This window comes from Capsicum annuum, chromosome 2 (genome assembly GCF_002878395.1).
Source record: "Capsicum annuum cultivar UCD-10X-F1 chromosome 2, UCD10Xv1.1, whole genome shotgun sequence".
NCBI classification, from domain to species: Eukaryota; Viridiplantae; Streptophyta; class Magnoliopsida; order Solanales; family Solanaceae; genus Capsicum; species Capsicum annuum.
Genome location: NC_061112.1, coordinates 153,000,542 through 153,020,153, shown reverse-complemented (window position 1 = coordinate 153,020,153; position 19,612 = coordinate 153,000,542). Strand labels below are relative to the sequence as shown.

At 35.3% G+C, this 19,612-nt stretch overlaps 3 protein-coding genes across 3 annotated transcripts; 1 reads left to right on the top strand and 2 right to left on the bottom strand.

Annotated features, from left to right (window-relative positions):
* The first annotated feature begins 1,035 nt into the window (after window positions 1-1,035).
* Window positions 1,036-5,580, top strand: LOC107860714 (ATP synthase mitochondrial F1 complex assembly factor 2). The gene is made up of 4 exons (XM_016706170.2): window positions 1,036-1,547; window positions 1,993-2,167; window positions 4,582-4,859; window positions 5,026-5,580. Exons 1-4 carry the CDS (start codon window positions 1,122-1,124, stop codon window positions 5,131-5,133), a joined length of 987 nt encoding a protein of 328 aa, XP_016561656.1. The 5' UTR covers window positions 1,036-1,121; the 3' UTR covers window positions 5,134-5,580.
* Window positions 5,581-6,932: 1,352 nt separating this feature from the next.
* LOC107860713 (succinate dehydrogenase [ubiquinone] iron-sulfur subunit 2, mitochondrial) lies at window positions 6,933-10,785 on the bottom strand. The gene is made up of 2 exons (XM_016706169.2): window positions 9,782-10,785; window positions 6,933-7,381 (listed from the first exon to the last, which is right to left on the bottom strand). Exons 1-2 carry the CDS (start codon window positions 10,432-10,434, stop codon window positions 7,210-7,212), a joined length of 825 nt encoding a protein of 274 aa, XP_016561655.2. The 5' UTR covers window positions 10,435-10,785; the 3' UTR covers window positions 6,933-7,209.
* A 7,184-nt stretch (window positions 10,786-17,969) lies between these two features.
* Window positions 17,970-19,214, bottom strand: LOC107861492 (stellacyanin). Its single transcript, XM_016706831.2, has 2 exons — window positions 18,819-19,214; window positions 17,970-18,447 (listed from the first exon to the last, which is right to left on the bottom strand). The coding sequence occupies exons 1-2, from the start codon at window positions 19,009-19,011 to the stop codon at window positions 18,131-18,133; spliced, it is 510 nt and encodes a 169-aa protein (XP_016562317.1). The 5' UTR covers window positions 19,012-19,214; the 3' UTR covers window positions 17,970-18,130.
* Window positions 19,215-19,612: the final 398 nt, after the last annotated feature.

Sequence of the window (19,612 nt, the reverse complement as noted above, 5' to 3'; positions counted from 1 at the left end):
AGCAAAAAAAACCTGTTCATGAGTATTAACCTATTTATTAACAATATACTTTCACAATTATCCTATTATCTTTACAAATATGTTTTCTACTAAATTTGCCCTCCACATATCATCAAAAACATAAAATACATATTCAGTATTTCAAAAAATACATATAACTTACAACTTTAGTAACATCTAAACTTATAGAAAAATACATTTACTTAAAAAATACATTTACACCAAAAGAAAAAAGAAAAATACTTCATTTCTATCTTCTTGAGAATCGTCAGCAAAAGAATTCTGCACTTCCTCATCAACCTTACTACTCGAAACTTCAATTTCTTGAGCTTTTCTTTTCTTCTCTGTCCCTTTTTTAATTTTTGTTTCCTTTGGAGAATGCTTTTTCTGCAACTTTTTTTTTTTCATAATTTCTGTCATCTTAACCGAATCGTTGTAAAATTTTGACATAATCTCCTTCGATCTGTGAGATTTCTTAAACTGTAAAGAAGATGAAACAACTTTAACAACTTCTTCTTGAGTTAAGCGGATACTAAAAGACGGTCCACAATTTGAAACCAAATTTAAATTTCGTATGCCAGTAGTTTTATTTTGTGATTCTAGTGTTTGTTCATCCATTAAAACAAAAATAAAATTAAAATCTGATTTTGAGATGTGTTAGAGTCGAAAAATCTCCCCCCCCCCCCCCCCAAAAAAAAACATGCAATAGTTAAATTAAGTGTTACCTGAAATATATGAAGATTTGATAGAGCTAAAATCGTGCAAAAGAAAGTAAAAGTGAAGTTGGAAGTTTTTGTTAATGGCGGAAAAAATGGAAAAATATCTTTCAAAAATGGTTAACTAAAGGTTACTTTTTCAATAAGGTAAAAAAAAGAGAAACAAATAAAAATATGCCAAAAATGCTATGAAATGTAATTTCATAAAACTATTGTTATTTCTTATAATTTAATACATAGATATGTTACTTTATGTATTTTGCCCATTTTTTAACTTGACCCGTTTTATTGAGGCCTGCTTCCTGTAAGAATTTATTGGGCCCAAGCCCAAAACAGAGTGCTCCACCTCTTTCAACTATCTTCTTCATCAGCTGCATCGATCAACCCTGCAGTAAGCTCCCAGCAATGGCGGCTGAAATGGTAAGAAGAAGCCTTAAAGCATCAAACTTTACCTTCATTAGAAGAACCCTAACTCTCACTTTCAGTAACTTAGCTGCCTCTCCACAACCCGAATCTGACATCCCATCTTCATCCTCATTCACTTTCTCCGCAACCAATGGAGAATCAAATTCAACAGCAACGGATGATAATATATTCATAAAGGGACCGAAAAAGGCGGAAGCGGAATCTGTGACGATGCCTATTTCGTTTATGACTGGATCAATTGTGGGAAAGAGGTTTTATCAGAAAGTGGCGACTAGAGAAGCTGATGATGGAAATGGTTGGAGTGTTATGCTTGATTATCGTACTCTTAAAACCCCTTCTAAGCGTCCTCTTAAATGCCCCACTCTTGCTCTTGCTAAGGCTATTGCTGCTGAATGGGAATACCAGGTGCCCCTCATTTTACTGAATTTGCATGAATTTCCTTCTCCTTTTTTGGGCTCATTGTTTTGTAATGACATAAGTAAGCACCCCAAATTTGAAACTGCATATTGGGGTGCTTACTTGCTAGCTGAGGCCCCACTATGTCTCGTAGACACCTAACGCTGACGTGACACATAAAATTAGAGGTCTCTGAATGATCATTTTGTAAGTTGGAGTATTCAACTAAATAGTGGAGACGAGTTGAGGTGTCTAGATGTGCATATTAAAGTTGGTGTCTTTACTTGCTACCTGAGGCCAAGTTTGAGTGTGTTTATGTATTGTGCTATTCATGTGTTTTCGGTGTACCTGAATACTATTTATATTATATCCAGGGAATATGATATTTCCATTTGTACTTGATGTTAAAATTGTATGTTCTGTGACCCTCGTCATGAGAAGTCTTTTGTTGTAGGAAGCTGATGGGATCAGGCCCTTTACTATGCCATTAATGAAACTTGCATGTACTGCACTAGAAAGAGTTCCACTGACGCGTCAAAAGATAATCGAACATTTGATGAAGAAATTCCCTCAAGATTTAGTATTCTGTCGTGCTCCAGGGGATAATGATCTGACAAGTGGAGTTCTTGGTATGTTTTTTGCAAAGCATAGGTCTTTTTACCTGCTCTGAGTATTTTGCTCTTCTCATGGAAACAGTTCCACAAATATGTCTTTAGGAGATAACTAAGCTTTGATCCTTCATTTGGCTGGCAATATATGGTGATCAAGCTTTTGTTTTCATTAAGTAGCAAAAAGTAGTGGTCTGATAGAATTTTAGTAAGTTTTTTGTTTCCCAGCTGTCCTCATTTTTTAGTTAAGAACGGAAAATATTTAAATGATGACAAATTAAGATGTTCTATTTGTATGACTAGATATCATCCACTGCTAGTGTCAGTTTTGCCAAGGATCTACCATAGTGCTGTTAGCTAGTTTGTTTCAAGTTTGGAAGGAGGAAGCGTTTTGCTTCACTCTAAAATGGTTAGTAACACCAAGTAATAGGAGTCTGAAATTTAAAATAGCCTCTGCTAATCGGTGTGTGAGCTTTTTTGATTGTGCTCCTAACTCTTGTATCTGGACAAGGCTCTCTGTCTGCTTATCTTCATCAACATCTCTGACTTCTTGCATCTTGAGATTACGTGGTTAATAGTTTTTTCTTTTTTCCATGAGGGATTCGATCTTAAATAATGCGTATGGCCTCACTAACTTCTGCGAGCGTTTTGTGGTAGCACAATTTTGCTGCCCCTTATTAGAGCTATCGCAAATTTTGGAGGACATGGCAGTAACGATAATGCAACGCTGACTTTTTTATCTCCAGAATTCCCTTGCTCCTTTTACAAACTACCCGTTATAGCAGACAGGGGTGGATCTATGTAAATGGGTGGGGGTGCCAGTTGAAACTTTGTATATATATGTATAAATGCACGGGAAAATGTATAAAGTTTAGTCTTGGCACTCAGACAATCAGTGGGTCACATAGTGTCACTGGTGTAAAGCCAAGCTTTTATGCTTGTGGATGTGGGTTTGAACCTCGCTGTGTGGTTTTTTAAAACTAATTTTTCCGAGTTATTGTTAAAAAAATGGTTTGCAACCAGGTTTCGAACCCTCGATCTCCAATAAATCATAAAGACACAAACCAGTAAGCCAAGCTCTTCCGTGCACGTACAATAGATGTTAAAATACACTTATTCCATTTAAACATTGAATATAGCTTAGGCAGAACGCAGTAAACTATTCTTCAAAACAGTGTAGCACCCGGAACTTTCAAATCCTGGATCCGCCTCTGATATAAGAGATTCATTAGCAGTATATTACTTCCCACCAAGCACACTACTTCCCTGGTAGAAATTGAACTCAGTTAATGTTTAATAAAAAAATTATGATGGGGCAAAGGGTGCTTGGACAGTGTGAGAGTTTTACAAAGAGGGACTACAGGGTAGCATGAGGAGAAGAGTGATCAGACATGGTTTGGCAGGTGGTTTGAATAGGGTTGCATTTCCCGTGGCCTTCTGACTTTTGAAGGATCTGATATGATGTAGGAAGAATGAAGACCTAATAGGATCCACAGGTCAGAGTTATGATAAGGTTCACTGGAAGGGCTGTAGCACAGGAGAAGGGGAAGAGGGATGTCTTGGTTGACTCTGGCGGTTTCACCACAATTTTTGTATTGGTCGAAGGAATTACTGTTGTGATTCTGGTTCCAAAACGAAACATCATTTGAGGGCCACTTAGTTTTCAATGTTACTTAATGGAATCCTTTACTTCAGTGTTGATGAAGCTAGGTAATGTATTCTTGGAGTATGAATGTCAGCACCCATGATGATATCGTTCTATTCTAGTCTCATTATGTTTTAAAAATCATGTGAAATCTCCTTTCAAATTCTCCTGCAATGATTTTAAAACATGCTACTTTAGTATCCAATAGATCATTACATGTTCAAGTGATCTTAGGCTTTTGTAACGTTGTTCGGTCCTCCTCTAAATAGGATAAGCTTTGTGCTCAGAAGTTCCATCTAAGAATTACTTCTTGCACTGTTATTAGCACGAGAGCCAGAAGAGTTAAGACTCAAGATTCAGTGTCCACGTGCTATTCACTGGTTTAATATATGCGTACCAGCAAGCCTGCAGTACTGCTATTCACTGGTTTAATATATGCGTACCAGCAAGCCTGCAGTACTCGTTTGTTTGTTTTGGTATTTGTTGGAAATTGCTTAAGTTACTGCACTAGTTTTTAGCAAAATAAGTTGGTTAATTTAGGATGAATTTGAATTTTGAATTTAAGTTAGGTTGTTTGATTTGTTGAGACATTTTAGTTAGTTTAAATTTTGAATGTTGTTGATTTTTCTATTGTAAGGTGGCTATTTAAAGCACCTTGATGTTCAATAAAATCATTGAATACTATTGAATGCTATTGAAAAAAAAAAAAAACAAAAAAAAACAGTATTTCATTCAGGTTTCATAATATTAGTACTCTCAAATTTTAATCTGACAATTTGGTATTTCACAGAGCGTCAAGTCGAGAAAATTGATCCTCTTCTTAAGTGGGTAGAGTCAGAATTTGGCTTCAAACCATCCGTCCACACCAGTTTTTTTGGTGGCAGGCAAGATGATGGTCTCGTCAGTGCCATTGAAAGCCTTCTCAAGAAGACAGATGATTGTGAATTGGCAACAATTGATGCAATTGCTTCAGCTGCACATTCCTTAGTCATTGCACTTGGAATTGTTCGTGGTAGATTGGGGATTGAGGAGGCTATTGAGTTGATTAGGCTTGAGGAAGATTTGCAGGTTTGTACAGTCAATGTCCTTCATAATCTTTTCTAAGACTGTATCCTATCTAATACGTGAACAGCCAGGGCTGTTGTATATCATTTAGTAATATCTATCTACATAATAGATGTCTGCACTACCAAAACTCAAACTGTAAGTGCTCACTTTCTCTTGCTTCTTACAGGTTGACAGTTGGGGTCTTGTTGAAGGCGGTCATGATGTTGATATTGCAGATTTAAAAGTTCAGATTGCTTCCGCTGTGGTGTTCTTTGGACTTACAAGGAGTGTATAAATTTGGGAATAGTTTAGTGAGTCTTACCTTCTTGTATCTTTAGTACCTTAGCTCATACCTATAGCATAGCTTCTAAACTCAAAAAGTTGAAGTCACCATTGAGGTGAAGTCAGTATGTTGGTTGAGTTGTATCGAACTTGCTGCTTTCACAAGGATGAACAATATTTGCTGGGAATAACCAGATGATGATGAATAACGAGCCTATTTTTCTGAAATCGAACACACTTATTTGGACGTGGACAACCCTTCAATTTTGAGCAGCAGGATTTAGTTTTGGAAGTCTTGTGTCTCTTTTTGTGTGCTTTTAGGAGGAGCAGATTTTTAATTTATTAGTGCCAAATGCCTATTATGTTGTCATGGATGTTTATTAGCTGGTCCTTGTGTGGATATTTGAATGACTTTCTAGCTTTTGTACCCTTGCTTATATTTTGAGAAACATTGGAAACCCATAACGCCTTCATTTCACAAATCTGAAGCAAGTAATCTGGAGCCCCTGACATGCTCTCCAACAAAAGAATCCCAAGAACCAAATGTTCTAATTGTGATAGTAATTGATGTATGCTGTAAATAAACAGAGCAAACCAATCCTGCAAAACACTTGCTCTCCTTTTCTTTTGTTTTTTCCAAATATAATCTGCACAACACTTCTTTTACATCTCTTATGTGCAGTCTAAGTCTAACCTATTTAAAAACATAATTAAAAGTGAGTTGGTTCCACTCATTGATCAATATATTTCTTCCCGTTTTGGCTGTACTACTTGAGTAACTTGAGAGCATAGCTTCCTGTTTGCAAATGCAAAGGATAAGAAATAAGACCTCATATTCATCGGATGAAACATAACAAGTAATGGAAAACATATTGCAATTTATTGGCCAAAAAACAAAAAAAAAGAAAGAAAAAATCAGTAGACCACCGCTGGACAGATACATATATATGCAATATTTGCTTTTGACAAGTGTTAAGATTACCTGCAAATACTGGGGGTGGGGGGGTTCAACGCTCTTCACGGCAGCACTGGACGCAGAGAGGTGGCTGCGTTGTGATATCACAATAGCAACAAGCTATATCACAGTCGTTATTACACCCTATTATAATATTATTGAGAAGAATAAATTAGCAACATCGTTAGTTTTATCTGTCACCTTTATGAGAAAGGGTAAAAGAAATAGGGGTGTTTTTAGTGGTAACCTGTTACTGTGATGTATTGAGATGGTTCCACAGTTTTTGTGTCTATGAGAAAGGGAAGACGAGTGCTTGTTACAACAATTGTACACATAATCAACATAGAAACCAGAAAGCTAGCTACTGCTAACAACTTCATTCTTTTTTCTTCTGATTATTGGTTCTCATTACAGCTAAGTGCTGGGGGTTGTTATATAGTACTACTAATAACATCTCTTTATTAATACTCCATCTTTTAGTTTAGGAGTTTGAGCAAACCTCGTGACGATAAAAACTATTAAGAGTTAATGGAGATCATCCAATGCTTGTGCATATATAAGTATTACATCAACTCTCTTGAACTATAAATTAAGTCGTCATACTTCTCATATGAGAAACAATAAATTGAAAATGAATTTAAACCTTGCGGCTTATTTTTCATTTGAAATTCGATTAACACTCCTCTTTGCCCTTCCAAGTTAAACCAGTATATGCATATCATGTACCTTTAAATGCATTCATCAACACCACACACAACTATATATTACAACTACCAAACATCACCTTGGGAGAAGGGATAGAGTTCTTACTAAATATGAACATTAGACAAGGAAATACAAAGTGAAGCACAAATAGGTAACCCAAATAATCCCTCCTTGAAAGACCATACGCATTAGATACGCGAAACTTAAAAGGAAACACAAATACATGTCTTTCATGCATTATGGCGCAATGTAATTAAAAGTGATACTGTATTATATTTCAGAGAGATGCACATTTCATCTCAAATTCAAGTACTAAAAAGATCTCGAGAGCAAATTACAATCTGTGCATACATTATTTTGAGAAACAACTTCCTACTGATCCTTCAAAATCAATCTTAGTAGAAGAGACTGGACCACTACACTGCAGGCTTAAGATGACAACTCCAGACGCTTGATGTTCTGAATATGCTTCCCAGGATTTAATCCCTTTGGACAAGCACGAGAACAATTCAGAATAGTATGGCAACGATAAAGCTTGAATTCGTCATTAATTGCATCCAGACGCTCCTGAGTATATTCATCACGGCTATCCATGATCCATCTACATTCAAAAACAAGAGATAAACCTCCGTCAAATATGGTGGGTATGGGATAGTGGGAATGGGGTAGACCCAACTTATAAACAATGCAAATCTAGAGAATCGAGGGAAGTACTGAAAATTTCAGAAATCCAGAACTCTTACTCCCTCATCATGCAAATGACCTAGGTAATTAATGCTCTTCTCTACACTTCTGAGCACGTAAATCATACAAACTCCAAAGGCTGTTTGGAGAAGATGTTACCTGAAAACATCCCTTGAGTTTGGCCTCAGGTATTAGCATCTCTTTGATACTCCCTTTGACATAATATATTCCCAAGTTTGTAGAATGAATAGAAAGAGGTCATTTCATCTACTTTTTCTGTCATTTTTTTAAATGACAACAAGCCCAGAAAGTGATTGAACTTTTTCCATCCTCAACTTAGGATTTCCACACTGAGAGAGAATAACAAAAGACTACTACCACTTACTAATGTCTTTGAACCGTACAAGCTAATCTCAGCAGCGACCCCAGGAATTTAGGTTGCAACAAACTTGTAATTTTAAGGTGCTTAGCGGAAAAATATCATTCATATTATCATTACAAATAGAAGTGTTCAAGAAAAATTTAAACAAATCAAACCAAATTGATTCGATGTAAAAAAAGTGACATATTCTTTGACTTGATTTGGTTCTAAATTTTTCAAAGTACTATCTGATCTGAAAAGAACAAACCAAACCGACCATACAGAACAGTAAATGTAACGCCATGAGTATTAAGAGAATCTTTTCACTACTACTACTTCATTGGTAGGATTCTCCCATCCATATGCGGTGATAAGGGGCAAAAAATATGGATAAGCAAACCAACAGGAAAAGAAAGGGAAAAAAATTGTAAGGAATAAAAGAAGGAACAAAGAAGAACGAATAAAAAAGTTTAGATAAGCGAAAAACAGAAAAAGAAAGGAAAACTCAACAACGAAAAAAAGAGAGTTAAAAGTATGAAAACATGAAGGAAGATACACAAATACAAACTCCCATTAATAGCAAGATCGATCCACACACAACACATGCAGCGACCTATCCTCCGCCCTATAAACCAGTGCTCCCGACCCTCATGTGCTCTGGGTGCTTACTGTGCCTCTCTCTATGTACAAATACAATTCATTTCCTAGACATGCCTCTATGTACAAATATAATTAATTTCCTAGAGCATATAAGAGAAAGAATATTTAATTTTGACCTACAAGAAAAATATGATCCCGGGGAAGGCAATATGAGCTCTTTACTGTGCCTTTACTTGCTTTTTATTCACATATTCTGTAATGTATATGCATCTAGTCTGGGTGTGGATGCTCCAACACCTTTTTTAAAATTGAAATCCCTTTATGGTCTTTCGTATGAAGTCCCATTATTTGATAGTTCTTGTTATGACTCCCATAGGTTGTGCTGTATGCTGACTATGATCCTAAGATGCTGCTTACCTTTCTTAGAAGCAGCCAGCATTATACATTGGAGAAGGTTTGTAAAAATGAATGACTCAGCAAGGCAAAAAATTAATCACACGACAGTCAAAAAGATGAAAGATGTATTGTCTAAAAGAGATGGAGGGATAGCTTAAGTTTTGAGTCAAATTAAAGATTCAATAGGTTAGAAACGAGCACAAAGTAGTGACCCAATTAGGGATTAGTAAGTAGTGAAAATTAATACGTTTCAAAGTTGTCTAATGATAATTCAGAATAAGATCCAAGGAACAAACAACCATGGAAGTAGCACGGCTTTACCATACAATAAGATCCTTCAGCATATGATTAATCAAACTTCAAAAAAAAGTTCTTTTTTATCCAACTTCTACGTTTTAACATGCACCTTTACCTCACAGAAATGAGATTCATTTCTATCTAAAAGGAATACGACTTTCTTAATCTGGTACAATCAATTCAAATAAAATTATGGCCAGCTTATTTTACATTTAAGAGTGAGTAACCTATACTTGCTGCACTTCCCAAGAAACAAAAAAAGTTAAAATCTTTACTGACTATAGGTAGCTTTCCTTTTTATGAGCATGAGTTAATGACCTGGTTAAGTTACATTTCATACTCTTTATGATATAGTTGTTGGTCAGCCTATGATGCCTTCTAAATACACATGTTCTTATGCTTGTACTACACTTGCTGCATCAAAAGATGCAGATCCTAGTTCTAGCAGGTTCAGTTGATTCTATTGTCTGGGCCAGCTTAGCCGCACCTAAACTAATTCCATAGGATACCAACTAGGCTGCTGAATCGGTACCGGATAACTCTATACACTGACTATACGAATCTTTTAACTTTATATTTGCTCCAAATGCAACCAAAATATTACAACCAACAAGATACAGCACATCAATAGCTTGACATGAATAAAAATGAAGGAAATATTACCGGTTGGCATGGAGGAGTGCAGCAGGACCAAGATAAGACTCAGGATTCCACCAGTAGCTAGGACAAGATGTGCTGCAGCAAGCACAAAGAATACACTCATACATGCCATCCAATTTAGCCCTATCACTCTTACTCTGCGGTATCTCTTTCCCAGGAGTTGGTGCAGGTGTCTTCCTCTTAAGCCAAGGCTCAATAGACTTATACTGATTATAAAAATTAGTCATATCAACCACCAGATCCTTAATCACAAACATATGTGGCAACGGCGTAATCGTCGATTCAGAATCCGATGAGATCTTCGTCAAACAAGCAAGTCCGTTGCAGCCGTCAATGTTCATTGCACAGGAACCACAGATCCCTTCTCTGCAAGATCTCCTAAACGTAAGCGAAGGATCTATTTCGTTTTTGATTTTGATTAACGCGTCTAGAACCATTGGACCGCATTCCTTCAGATCGATTTTGTATTCCTGGAGCTCCGGTTTCCCCGGGTTGTCCGGATTCCATCGGTAAATTTGAAATGATTTCAGATTCGGCTTCGATTCTACCGGCTGTGCTTTGGCGTCGGAGGCGTGAGATCGGCCGACGAGGAGCCTCGCCGCCTGCGATGTTACCTGAACCCTAGAAATTGCTCGTCGGATTAAACCAGTCGCCATTGATGAGTACTTGGGAAATCGTCGACAGAGTTATCGGATTGGTTGCTAACCGAAACGAGGGAGAATTTATATTCCGAAGAATATTGGTGTGAAATGACGGAAATGGGCATGTGAAAAACCGACATAATGGGTGGATGAGAAGGGGCAGTTTGGGTCATGTGGAAAAGATTGAAGATTTGCCGTGAATGACTTGGGATGCGTGTGGTACATTGATGACGTGGAGGATTGAGAACCGTTAGATAATCGCCAAGTAACGTGGTTGGCTCGCGCCGTGGATCATTTACTTTTCGGTTTTCTACACGGGCAACGGCGTCGTTTTGGTCAAGGGAGATATTAGAACGAATTAAGTTCACTACGTATTAATTAGCAGTCGTGGATTATTTAATTTCCACAAGCATTTTATTTGCCTTTATGTAGTGTTTAATTATGTGATGTGTCTCGAGGTAATTCACATTTCAAAATTCAAATTGACCAACTTGACTGCCATAAGAAACCATATTTGACAACTATTCAAAGGGCGTGATTCTAATTTACAAAGTTTTAGCGAGTAAATGATACTTGATACGAAAATATAACGGTTGAAAATTATGATGGAAGATTAGTAGATAATTGATCGTGCCTATTTCCTTTTCAGTTTTGTTAGTGACGCTCCTACTATATTTTCTTTTTTAGTTTAGTTATGGTATTAGTTTTATTGTCATTGCCTTCTTTGTCTTAGTATTTGCTTTACATACTTGTATGATATGTCTTGCTCACAAGAAAGACAAGAAAAGGTACAAAACATACACCAAAACAGTCCACAAGTTTGAAGAACCGAGGACCTCTTAGTTGACCACTCTTAGATTCATTACCAACAATAAGAATGCAATATATGATGGTGTATTTGACACCAAAACAACCAACCCAAACTAATGTAACAACAAGAAGAAGATGAACAACACAATAAGATTTCAACAATAGAGCGATTACAAGATTACACAACAAGAACACTACCAACGGTTACAACAAAATAAAGATAGAAAGATAGACAAATGGAGGTATAATCTTAAGAACTCAAGAACATATGACACTCTTGGACCCTTAAAACTACACACTATAAGTACCTATCTCTTACAATTGACACAAGAGAGCACCACCCAAGCACCAATGTATCAAGCAATGCAACACACAAGTGATTCCACACTTGTATATGACCCTAGTTACGATTTTGGGACTCTCTCTCTCTAAGAGGAGTGTTCTCTCAATATTAGTATTAAGCAATTAAAGAAATAAACCCTACAATGTTCTATTTATACTACATTAGAATAATAGACAAAAGGGCCCTGTAGTGATTAGTCTACAAAAATACTTAAAAAATGTCATGATCATAATCATACTTGTATCACAATTGAGTCAATAAGGAGCAACCTTCCACCTAAACAAGATAGGAATAATACTATGTATATGCCACCTCTTTAGATCCCCACTTGTGAAACTATATGGGTTTGTTGTTGTTCATTGCGCCTGTCATAGGGCATATTTTATATGGGTTTGTTGTTGTTCATTGCGCCTGTCATAGGGCATATTTTGGGATAAGTGTGATCGTAATTAGCATTGTCATTTGAGGAGTTGTGGAACTTTATTCTTAAGGAATATTAATTGATGTTTGAATTGCAATAGAGCTTGTACAGACTGAGTAATGGTTGACTAGAATATTAATCAAAGGTAAGTTTTATAAAATGATTGTTAGATCAATTATATCGTATGATATGGAGTTTTGACACGTCAAAAATTCACATGTCCAAAAGAAAGTAGCGTAAGTAAGAGTGTTGAATTGGATGTATGTGCATACTAGGAGATATAGGATTAAGAAATAAGATATTCGAGACAAGGTGAGAGTGATCTCTGGACAAGATTAGGGATTGTGAGGCGCCAGCTGAGACGGTTTGGATATTGTGAAGATAAGATGCAAACATGTACATCATTAGATTAAGACCCAACAACAACATGTAATTCTTTATAACAAGTATAATATACGAACCTAAATGTAGGTGCATTTTTTTTCATCCTAAGAACCTAATGTACAATGTAGGTGCATATTATGTCTCCTCAATCCTTTGCTTAATACAGATTTTAGAAGCAGTTATGGTATTTCAATGAACATATAAATGAGAACTTTCTTTCTGTACTAGCAGCCAACGCTGGTGAACTCGAGAGACAAGTTTCATCATACAATGTACAAGATACATTATCCATGTAACTGGATCGAGAAGGTTCACATATTCAAATCGCACCAGTGAAAATTCCAAACAGCAATTATTTGCTCAGACGACAGCGCACATAAAAGATATATCATTCATTCTAGTGATATAAATCAACCAGACTGAGTATGCTTGTCGAGTACAATACATTAGCATGTTTGTGAAAGTTGGTCGGCAATTCCCCTGAATACATATATTGGGGATGAGTAGATTAGAGTACTATTGAGAGAGACTTTAAGAAAACCTTTATATGCAACATATATAACCAATAGAGGAAAATACAAACAGAAGCTGCAGCAACCATTCTCCCACCTACATTCACAGACCTGAACTGCAACATTATGACGATGGCCTTATAGTCTCATAATTCAACAGCCACCGTAACATCCTGGTTTCAGAAACAGCAAAACCTTTTTTTCTGCATATATACATAGTAGATGTTAAGAGCCAATATATTCGACCAATTCTAAACTAGTTGTAGTCTGAGTACTGTATGAACATGTTTCATTTGAACATTCAATAATTAGATTATCCAACATCAGAAGTTCTTTACATTACCTACTAACAAACATTTAACATGCTTCGAACTCTTCAACTGTATTCAATTTTTCGTTAAGTTTCAATAGATCAGATTCTCATTTCCAAGAGATGTAATTCAAACATGTATCACCACAAGACAATTATAATGTAGCATAATTGCTCTCTGAATCTCACACGGTTGTTTCTGCATTCAAACTAAAAAGTAACTCCTGATGACTAACATTGAACGTAATGTAAGTAACAACAATAACTAGACCTTAACTCCAATTCTCCATATGATGATGTAATGTTGTTGAATCGTTATAGCATGAAGGAAGAAAGATTAGTAAGATATAGTAATGGATAAAGGGATATATACCCTGGGTTCTTGCTGATAAGAATTAGGTTGTCCATATTCATTCCGCGGTGTTTGTGTTGGTGCTGCACTGCCACTGGCTTTTTTATCATCTCTCGCCTTAGCAAATATGACTGTGAATCCATCTGCCGAGGCCGGATTATTTACATCCCACTCCCCGAATTTCGGCAATGGACGACCTTTCTCTTGCTGAAACACAACAAGTATAACTTAGCCATAAGCAAACAATAGTCTTTCATGATCTTTTTGTTAATGTACTCTTAACTACTTCCTTATTTCGAAAAAGAATGAAGCTTTCTTCTCCTTTTACTTTATAACGACATGTTCTTATATATAGCTATAGAAATGACATGACATGTTTAAAACTACCAATTCTAAAGCTAGGTGCTTTTGATATTAATTAAAAGTCAAATCTTTTCTTAAACTTCATGATAAGTCAAACAACTCTTAACACGTGAATTTTCTTCCAATCTTTATGTCCTTTATATAAAATCAATTAAACATCTTTGTTAACATTGTTGGTGCTCCATTTAGCTATAAAAAATAAAGCAAAAGTACGTAAAACCTTGTTGGTGAATCAAATGCAGAAAACCAATTGGAAATATAAAAGGCCAATAATGTTTATCCCAGCCATGCCATATTAACAAAACAATCACACATACATTATAAAACAATACTAATTCCTAACGTCTAATTCATTCAAGGACAAATGCGGGGGTTGGGGTTTAGGTTTTTATTTTTTAAAACATATTTCTTGAATCTCATTAAATTTTATCTTATTCAATAGCTTATAGCAAATTCAAGAACGTTCATGATCAGATGCATAAGGAATTCATGATTAAAAAAAAATGGAAAAGATTAGAAGAGAGAGAAACTTACAGAATTCATGAATATAAGATATTTGTTGTAATATTAATTGATGAAAGGAAGAAGAAATTCAGAGAGAGAGAGAAAAGAGATGATGATCAGAACGAGTCTTGTGGGAGAGGACAATTAAAGGGGTGGATATTCAATTTGCAAATTAGTTGTTGCACCCATGACACCCCCATTTTCTATTTGAATACTAATACTAATAATATTATACTCATAAAACCCAAAAAGTCCACCCTGTTTATTCTCCCTGTCATGTTTGCAAATTGCAATCTTTTTCTTAATAATTCTTTTGTGGTCTTAAAAGATAAATTCCTAGAAATTCAAATTGAAATATTAAAAAAAAGAGCATTGGACTGCTTCGTTTTGGACGGCATGGAAATTTTAATACCACTACGTATCATTTTAAAGGTGTCAATTTTTTTAGCCATAAAAATATAACTTGTTCAACTCGTTACAATTTTGGTCGGCTTAAGCAGGATCTATATCTATTAATTAGTAGGACAGTTTGGTTATAATCTAAATTATAGTTGAACTTACCATTAATTACGTGGAAAATTAAGGTTGTTTTTAGGTAATCGGTAATCCATTTGATATATTGATGATGAACAGAAGAAAAAGCTATTGTTTGTTTAATTTGGTAATAAAAAATATCTTTTAAAAAAAAAAACAAATAAATAAAAATAATTTTGTGTATGATTCATTATCTAGCTCAAATCCATCTGCCATCTATATCTCTAAAGAATATTGGACGGTTTACTTTATTGAATTGACTCGATTTAATATGTCTAACGTCGGTCATTTATTAAAAGTATTATACAAGTATATTTACTTTCTTACGAATGAAAAAAAAAAAGAAAAAGAAAAAGAAAAAGAAAAAAAAAAATACTTTCTTACGAATGTGACAGCACTAGGAGAATTTTGTTTTATGGCAAGTGGTTTGCCAAATAAAAACTTATTTGAATATTTGTGGTGTGTGTGTTTCAAATCTCTGTGAGAAAATCATGCATTTTGGTCATGTAACTATGGAATATGAGAAATCATGTATATGAAGTTATAAGGAGTAATCAACGTAGGTTGTGGTGGCATGATTGAGATTCCTCTATCCTTAATTAAAGGTCTTACGTTCGAGCTGTGTAAATGGAGAAAATCTTATTGGAAGCGCCATATTTAAAATTGTATTTTGCAGTGCACGAATCTGAATTAGTCAGACTTCAATATGACCACCGGACATTGGTGGGAAACTTTTGTAAAATTTAAGTCATAAGAGTAATTTGCTTACCATTTCCTGTTAATTGACTTGAAAAAAACTAATAAAGGGGTGCTGCTAACTATATATAGTATTCCAATATATTTTTCAGAAGGGTTATTGTCATATAATAGTCAAATTCATTAACAAATAGGGAAATATAAGATAATGTTGTTTGAATAAGCTGGCTGCACGAACACCTCAGTGCTACCTCTATAAATTATGGTGAAACTAGAACACCATAATCCCATTATCTACTCTTAAACAAGATCATATCATAGCATAATCTCAAAGAATTTGAAGCAAAAATTCAACAAGTCACGAAGTTGAAAATGTCAGACGATTCGGGGCTACGCGATCAATTACTGGAAAAGAATGAAATCTCCGATGGTTATTTTGAAGTTGATCGCCAGAGTGATTCAATGGCGATAGAGAAACATAACAATGAATTCTCAGAACATTCAGGGAGCAGTTCTATGCAAACCAAACACTCCAAGTATGCGTTTTATTCCCTGTTCTTTATACATAACTAGTTAGTTGAAAGGCTGATCGACATTACCTTAAACTTTCTAGTAAATTTCAATTTTAGACACTTGACTAAAGCGCATTCCAAATGAGCACCTGAACACGTGATAAAATGTAGAGGGGTTCAAGTACTCAAATAGAATACTTTATCGCGTGTTCAGTCAAAACAATTTGTACTTTGGAAATCTAAATGAAATTTACGAACAAGTTTAAAAGGATGTCAGATATATTCGCCATAATTGAAATGATGAGTGCCGAATGTATGTGTCTATAGTTCCGACTGATTTTTATATTTCGATTTCTTCTACTAGTAGCAGAAGTAGCCATGTTGAGACGGTAACTGCATGGGCTTACAGAGACGAAAGTGGAAAGCAGTTTTTCGAGAAGCAATTAAGCGAAGATGACATTGCTAGCGATCACTTAGAGATTCCCAGGACATTGGCGCACTATATACAGAGTTTGAAATTACACCGCCGCGTTGATGCTGGAGAAAAAACACGGAAAGTCAATTTGGTATGTGATGATGAGGAAAATGAATGTTATTATTTCACTGGACAATGGAGGGATTTCATCAAGGAAAATCAATTGAAAGCTAATAAGAATTTGGTAAGACTTGAGATTTCTCAGCAATTTGGCCTAAGGATCGGACACACTTGGGATCAGAAAGCTGTTGATATGAATAACCCTGTACTCCTCAGGCGTTTGTCCAGAGCTGATGTAAAAGGTCTATATGTAAAAAAGTTGTGTGAACGATATTCGTATAGTAATGGTGGTACTGGACTAATAGAGATAGAACCAATTGTTCAGATGAAACTATGTTCGCAAATTGTGTACAGATATGGTGGTAGTAAAGGTGTAATGTTCATACAACTACCGAAGAAAGAGGTGGAACAGAATCTAGGCCGTGATCTTCATCTTCCTGCAGCAGGCGGAGAAATCGCCCTGCCTTTATTTGATCCTGTAAGAAACAATTTGGTGGAAATGAAATTATTGCATACTGAGATGGATGATCAATACCATCTTGGAGGGGCGTGGGAATTGTATGCTGCTAAACATGGCTTATTAATTTCTGATACAATTTTTCTTGACAAAGTAACCGTGCACACGAGCAATGATCATGATCAATTGGATAGTGCACAATTTTCGTGTCACTATGAAATAACTTACCAGCGGCGTAGACGAGGAGGCAGTAAAGATCACAGCGGACCAGCAGCGCCTGCAAATTCTGTTAAAGATGTACCTCGTGTTACAAAATGTGAGTCGTCAAAATCTGGAGGTGATTCGTCCTGGCTCCAATATTGCACTCCATAGTGTACGTATGCCTTTAACCTCAAGAGACTCTACAATCAATTGCTCGTTTCTGTTTACTTATGATTGCTGATTATACCTTGTTTGTTTTTTTATGCATCTTTAATTTTTTTATTCAAACGGAGCAGCTGTAAAGAAGAAATTAAAAATTGAAACCATAATGATACTCCTTTTTTCAATTCTAGGATACTCATTGCCGCACATTTATATGTTTAAGATGCTCTTCACGTCCAGCAATAGTGCACGCATGGTCAAATGTTGTTCATAAAACTTTCAGGACTTTCTATTAGTGATAACATAGCAATCTTATGTGCAATCTTAAACCAAATTTGCCATGTAAGAACGTTCTATGATTAAGGATAAGATGAAAATGGTTCAAAATTTAAGAGTTCTCACATTTTCTTAACATACAAAAAAGGAAACTATGTCATATAAATTGATATGCAGATTGATATAATCTAGAGAAAATTCATTCAAAAGAAGTATGTCTATCCAGAAGAAAAACAATGTCGTACTAAATAATTAACAACTAGGAAATTAATTAACTAGTCCAAGAAACTAGCTAAAGCTGCAACAAATTGTTTAAAATTAAAGATCTAGCTAAGCTAGCTAGACAAGTGAAACAAGAATGAAGAAGAGAAACTGAAGAGCGCAAAGTTGTTGAAAGAGTGGCAACGACAATGTGGGAGGCGATGCTGCAGAAGTAGCTTCGTCATTGATCACATCCTGGACCAGAACTCTTACGATCATCCGCTGTCCTCTCTCACAGTGTCCTGCTGCTCCACTCGCGAAATAGTAATAACCAGAATGCTCCAACGTGTACATTGTGTTCCCAGTGTTGGAAAAGAAATTGGGGCGCGTTGAGTTGCATTTCTTGTATTCTTTATCCGTCACCTCCATCACTGAATCCTTCTTGTACTTGAAACCTTAATCCATCGCCAAACTAACTTATTACAAGACTCTAATGCCACTTCATGCATGCATTGTACGTACATCTACCCAACAACAACTTGTACATTTACACACAAATGTGACACATTACAAGCAATTTAATTAACAACACTGATATTTAAGCATATATATATCAGTGTCAAGAATTTTACGCTATTTACCAAGTTATCTTCTCAGACTTACAGTGTTATATAAAGTGATACTATTTTTTTGTAGGTCTATTTAATTAACCGGATTATGATATGTGGTGTTATTATAGGTCAACTCAACAAGACAAAGTAGAAAATTATGAATAGTTGAGCGTGCAAAATTCTGTAGATGCAAGTAATTAAACTCAAGTGCTTACGGATAGTGTCGCCGATTTTGAACCTCATGGCGGAAGCCCAACTGTTGTAAAAATCGGTGTCATTTGCGGGAGGAACTGCCCAACCAGTAGTGTCACCAACTTGGAATTCCATGGATGAGACATGCATGAATTGAAGAGAAGAAACAATAGCCATAACGAACACTATCACGTTACGAAAACATGTGAAAGCCATGATAATAGTTAATTATTACCGTCGCCAAGCAATTAATTTAAGAGACAAATGAGAAAATTCTGTGTAGCTGCTACAGAGAATTTAACTTTTATTTGAGAGGGTATGTAGTGATAATGAGCAAGTGAAGGAATGTTAGAATTTTGTGTTTCAGGAGCGGTTGTCAGTTATATAGAAAAATACGTGCAATTAACGTGGGGTTTGGAGTGTGAGATAAATATGGGACGTGAAGTAGTTGGTCAAGTAAGGATATCTCTCTCTTTTTTTTTTTCGTAAAAGAAAATAAGAATCTCAAATATTTTAATAGTAAATATATAATTTTTAATTTTACTTAAAATAATAATAAATATTGTGAAATAAGTCTAAAAAAAATAATAAGAAAAAAAACTATTTAATTTTTACCAAGAATAATTTAAAACTTTGAATTAAACCACTCAAATTTCATATTTATAAATAAATTTTTAACAACAACATCCAAGTTAATTTATTACAAATAAATATCTAACATTTTATTTGTTAGAATTAATCTTTACTCTTATTAAGAATTAAATGTTATTTATCTTTTAAAAATTACACCAAAAATAACTAATATTAAAAAAAAAAA

Excerpts from the sequence above, each read along its gene's own strand:
- LOC107860714 (XM_016706170.2), top strand. The coding sequence starts at position 1,122 with ATGGCGGCTGAAATGGTAAGAAGAAGCCTTAAAGCATCAAACTTTACC. Across the intron at positions 2,168-4,581 it reads TCTGACAAGTGGAGTTCTTG|AGCGTCAAGTCGAGAAAATT; the intron begins GTATGTTTTTTG and ends GGTATTTCACAG. Across the intron at positions 4,860-5,025 it reads GGCTTGAGGAAGATTTGCAG|GTTGACAGTTGGGGTCTTGT; the intron begins GTTTGTACAGTC and ends TGCTTCTTACAG.
- LOC107860713 (XM_016706169.2), bottom strand. The coding sequence starts at position 10,434 with ATGGCGACTGGTTTAATCCGACGAGCAATTTCTAGGGTTCAGGTAACA. Across the intron at positions 7,382-9,781 it reads GCACTCCTCCATGCCAACCG|ATGGATCATGGATAGCCGTG; the intron begins GTAATATTTCCT and ends TTTTGAATGTAG.
- LOC107861492 (XM_016706831.2), bottom strand. The coding sequence starts at position 19,011 with ATGGCTTTCACATGTTTTCGTAACGTGATAGTGTTCGTTATGGCTATT. Across the intron at positions 18,448-18,818 it reads CAAAATCGGCGACACTATCC|GTTTCAAGTACAAGAAGGAT; the intron begins GTAAGCACTTGA and ends CGATGGATTAAG.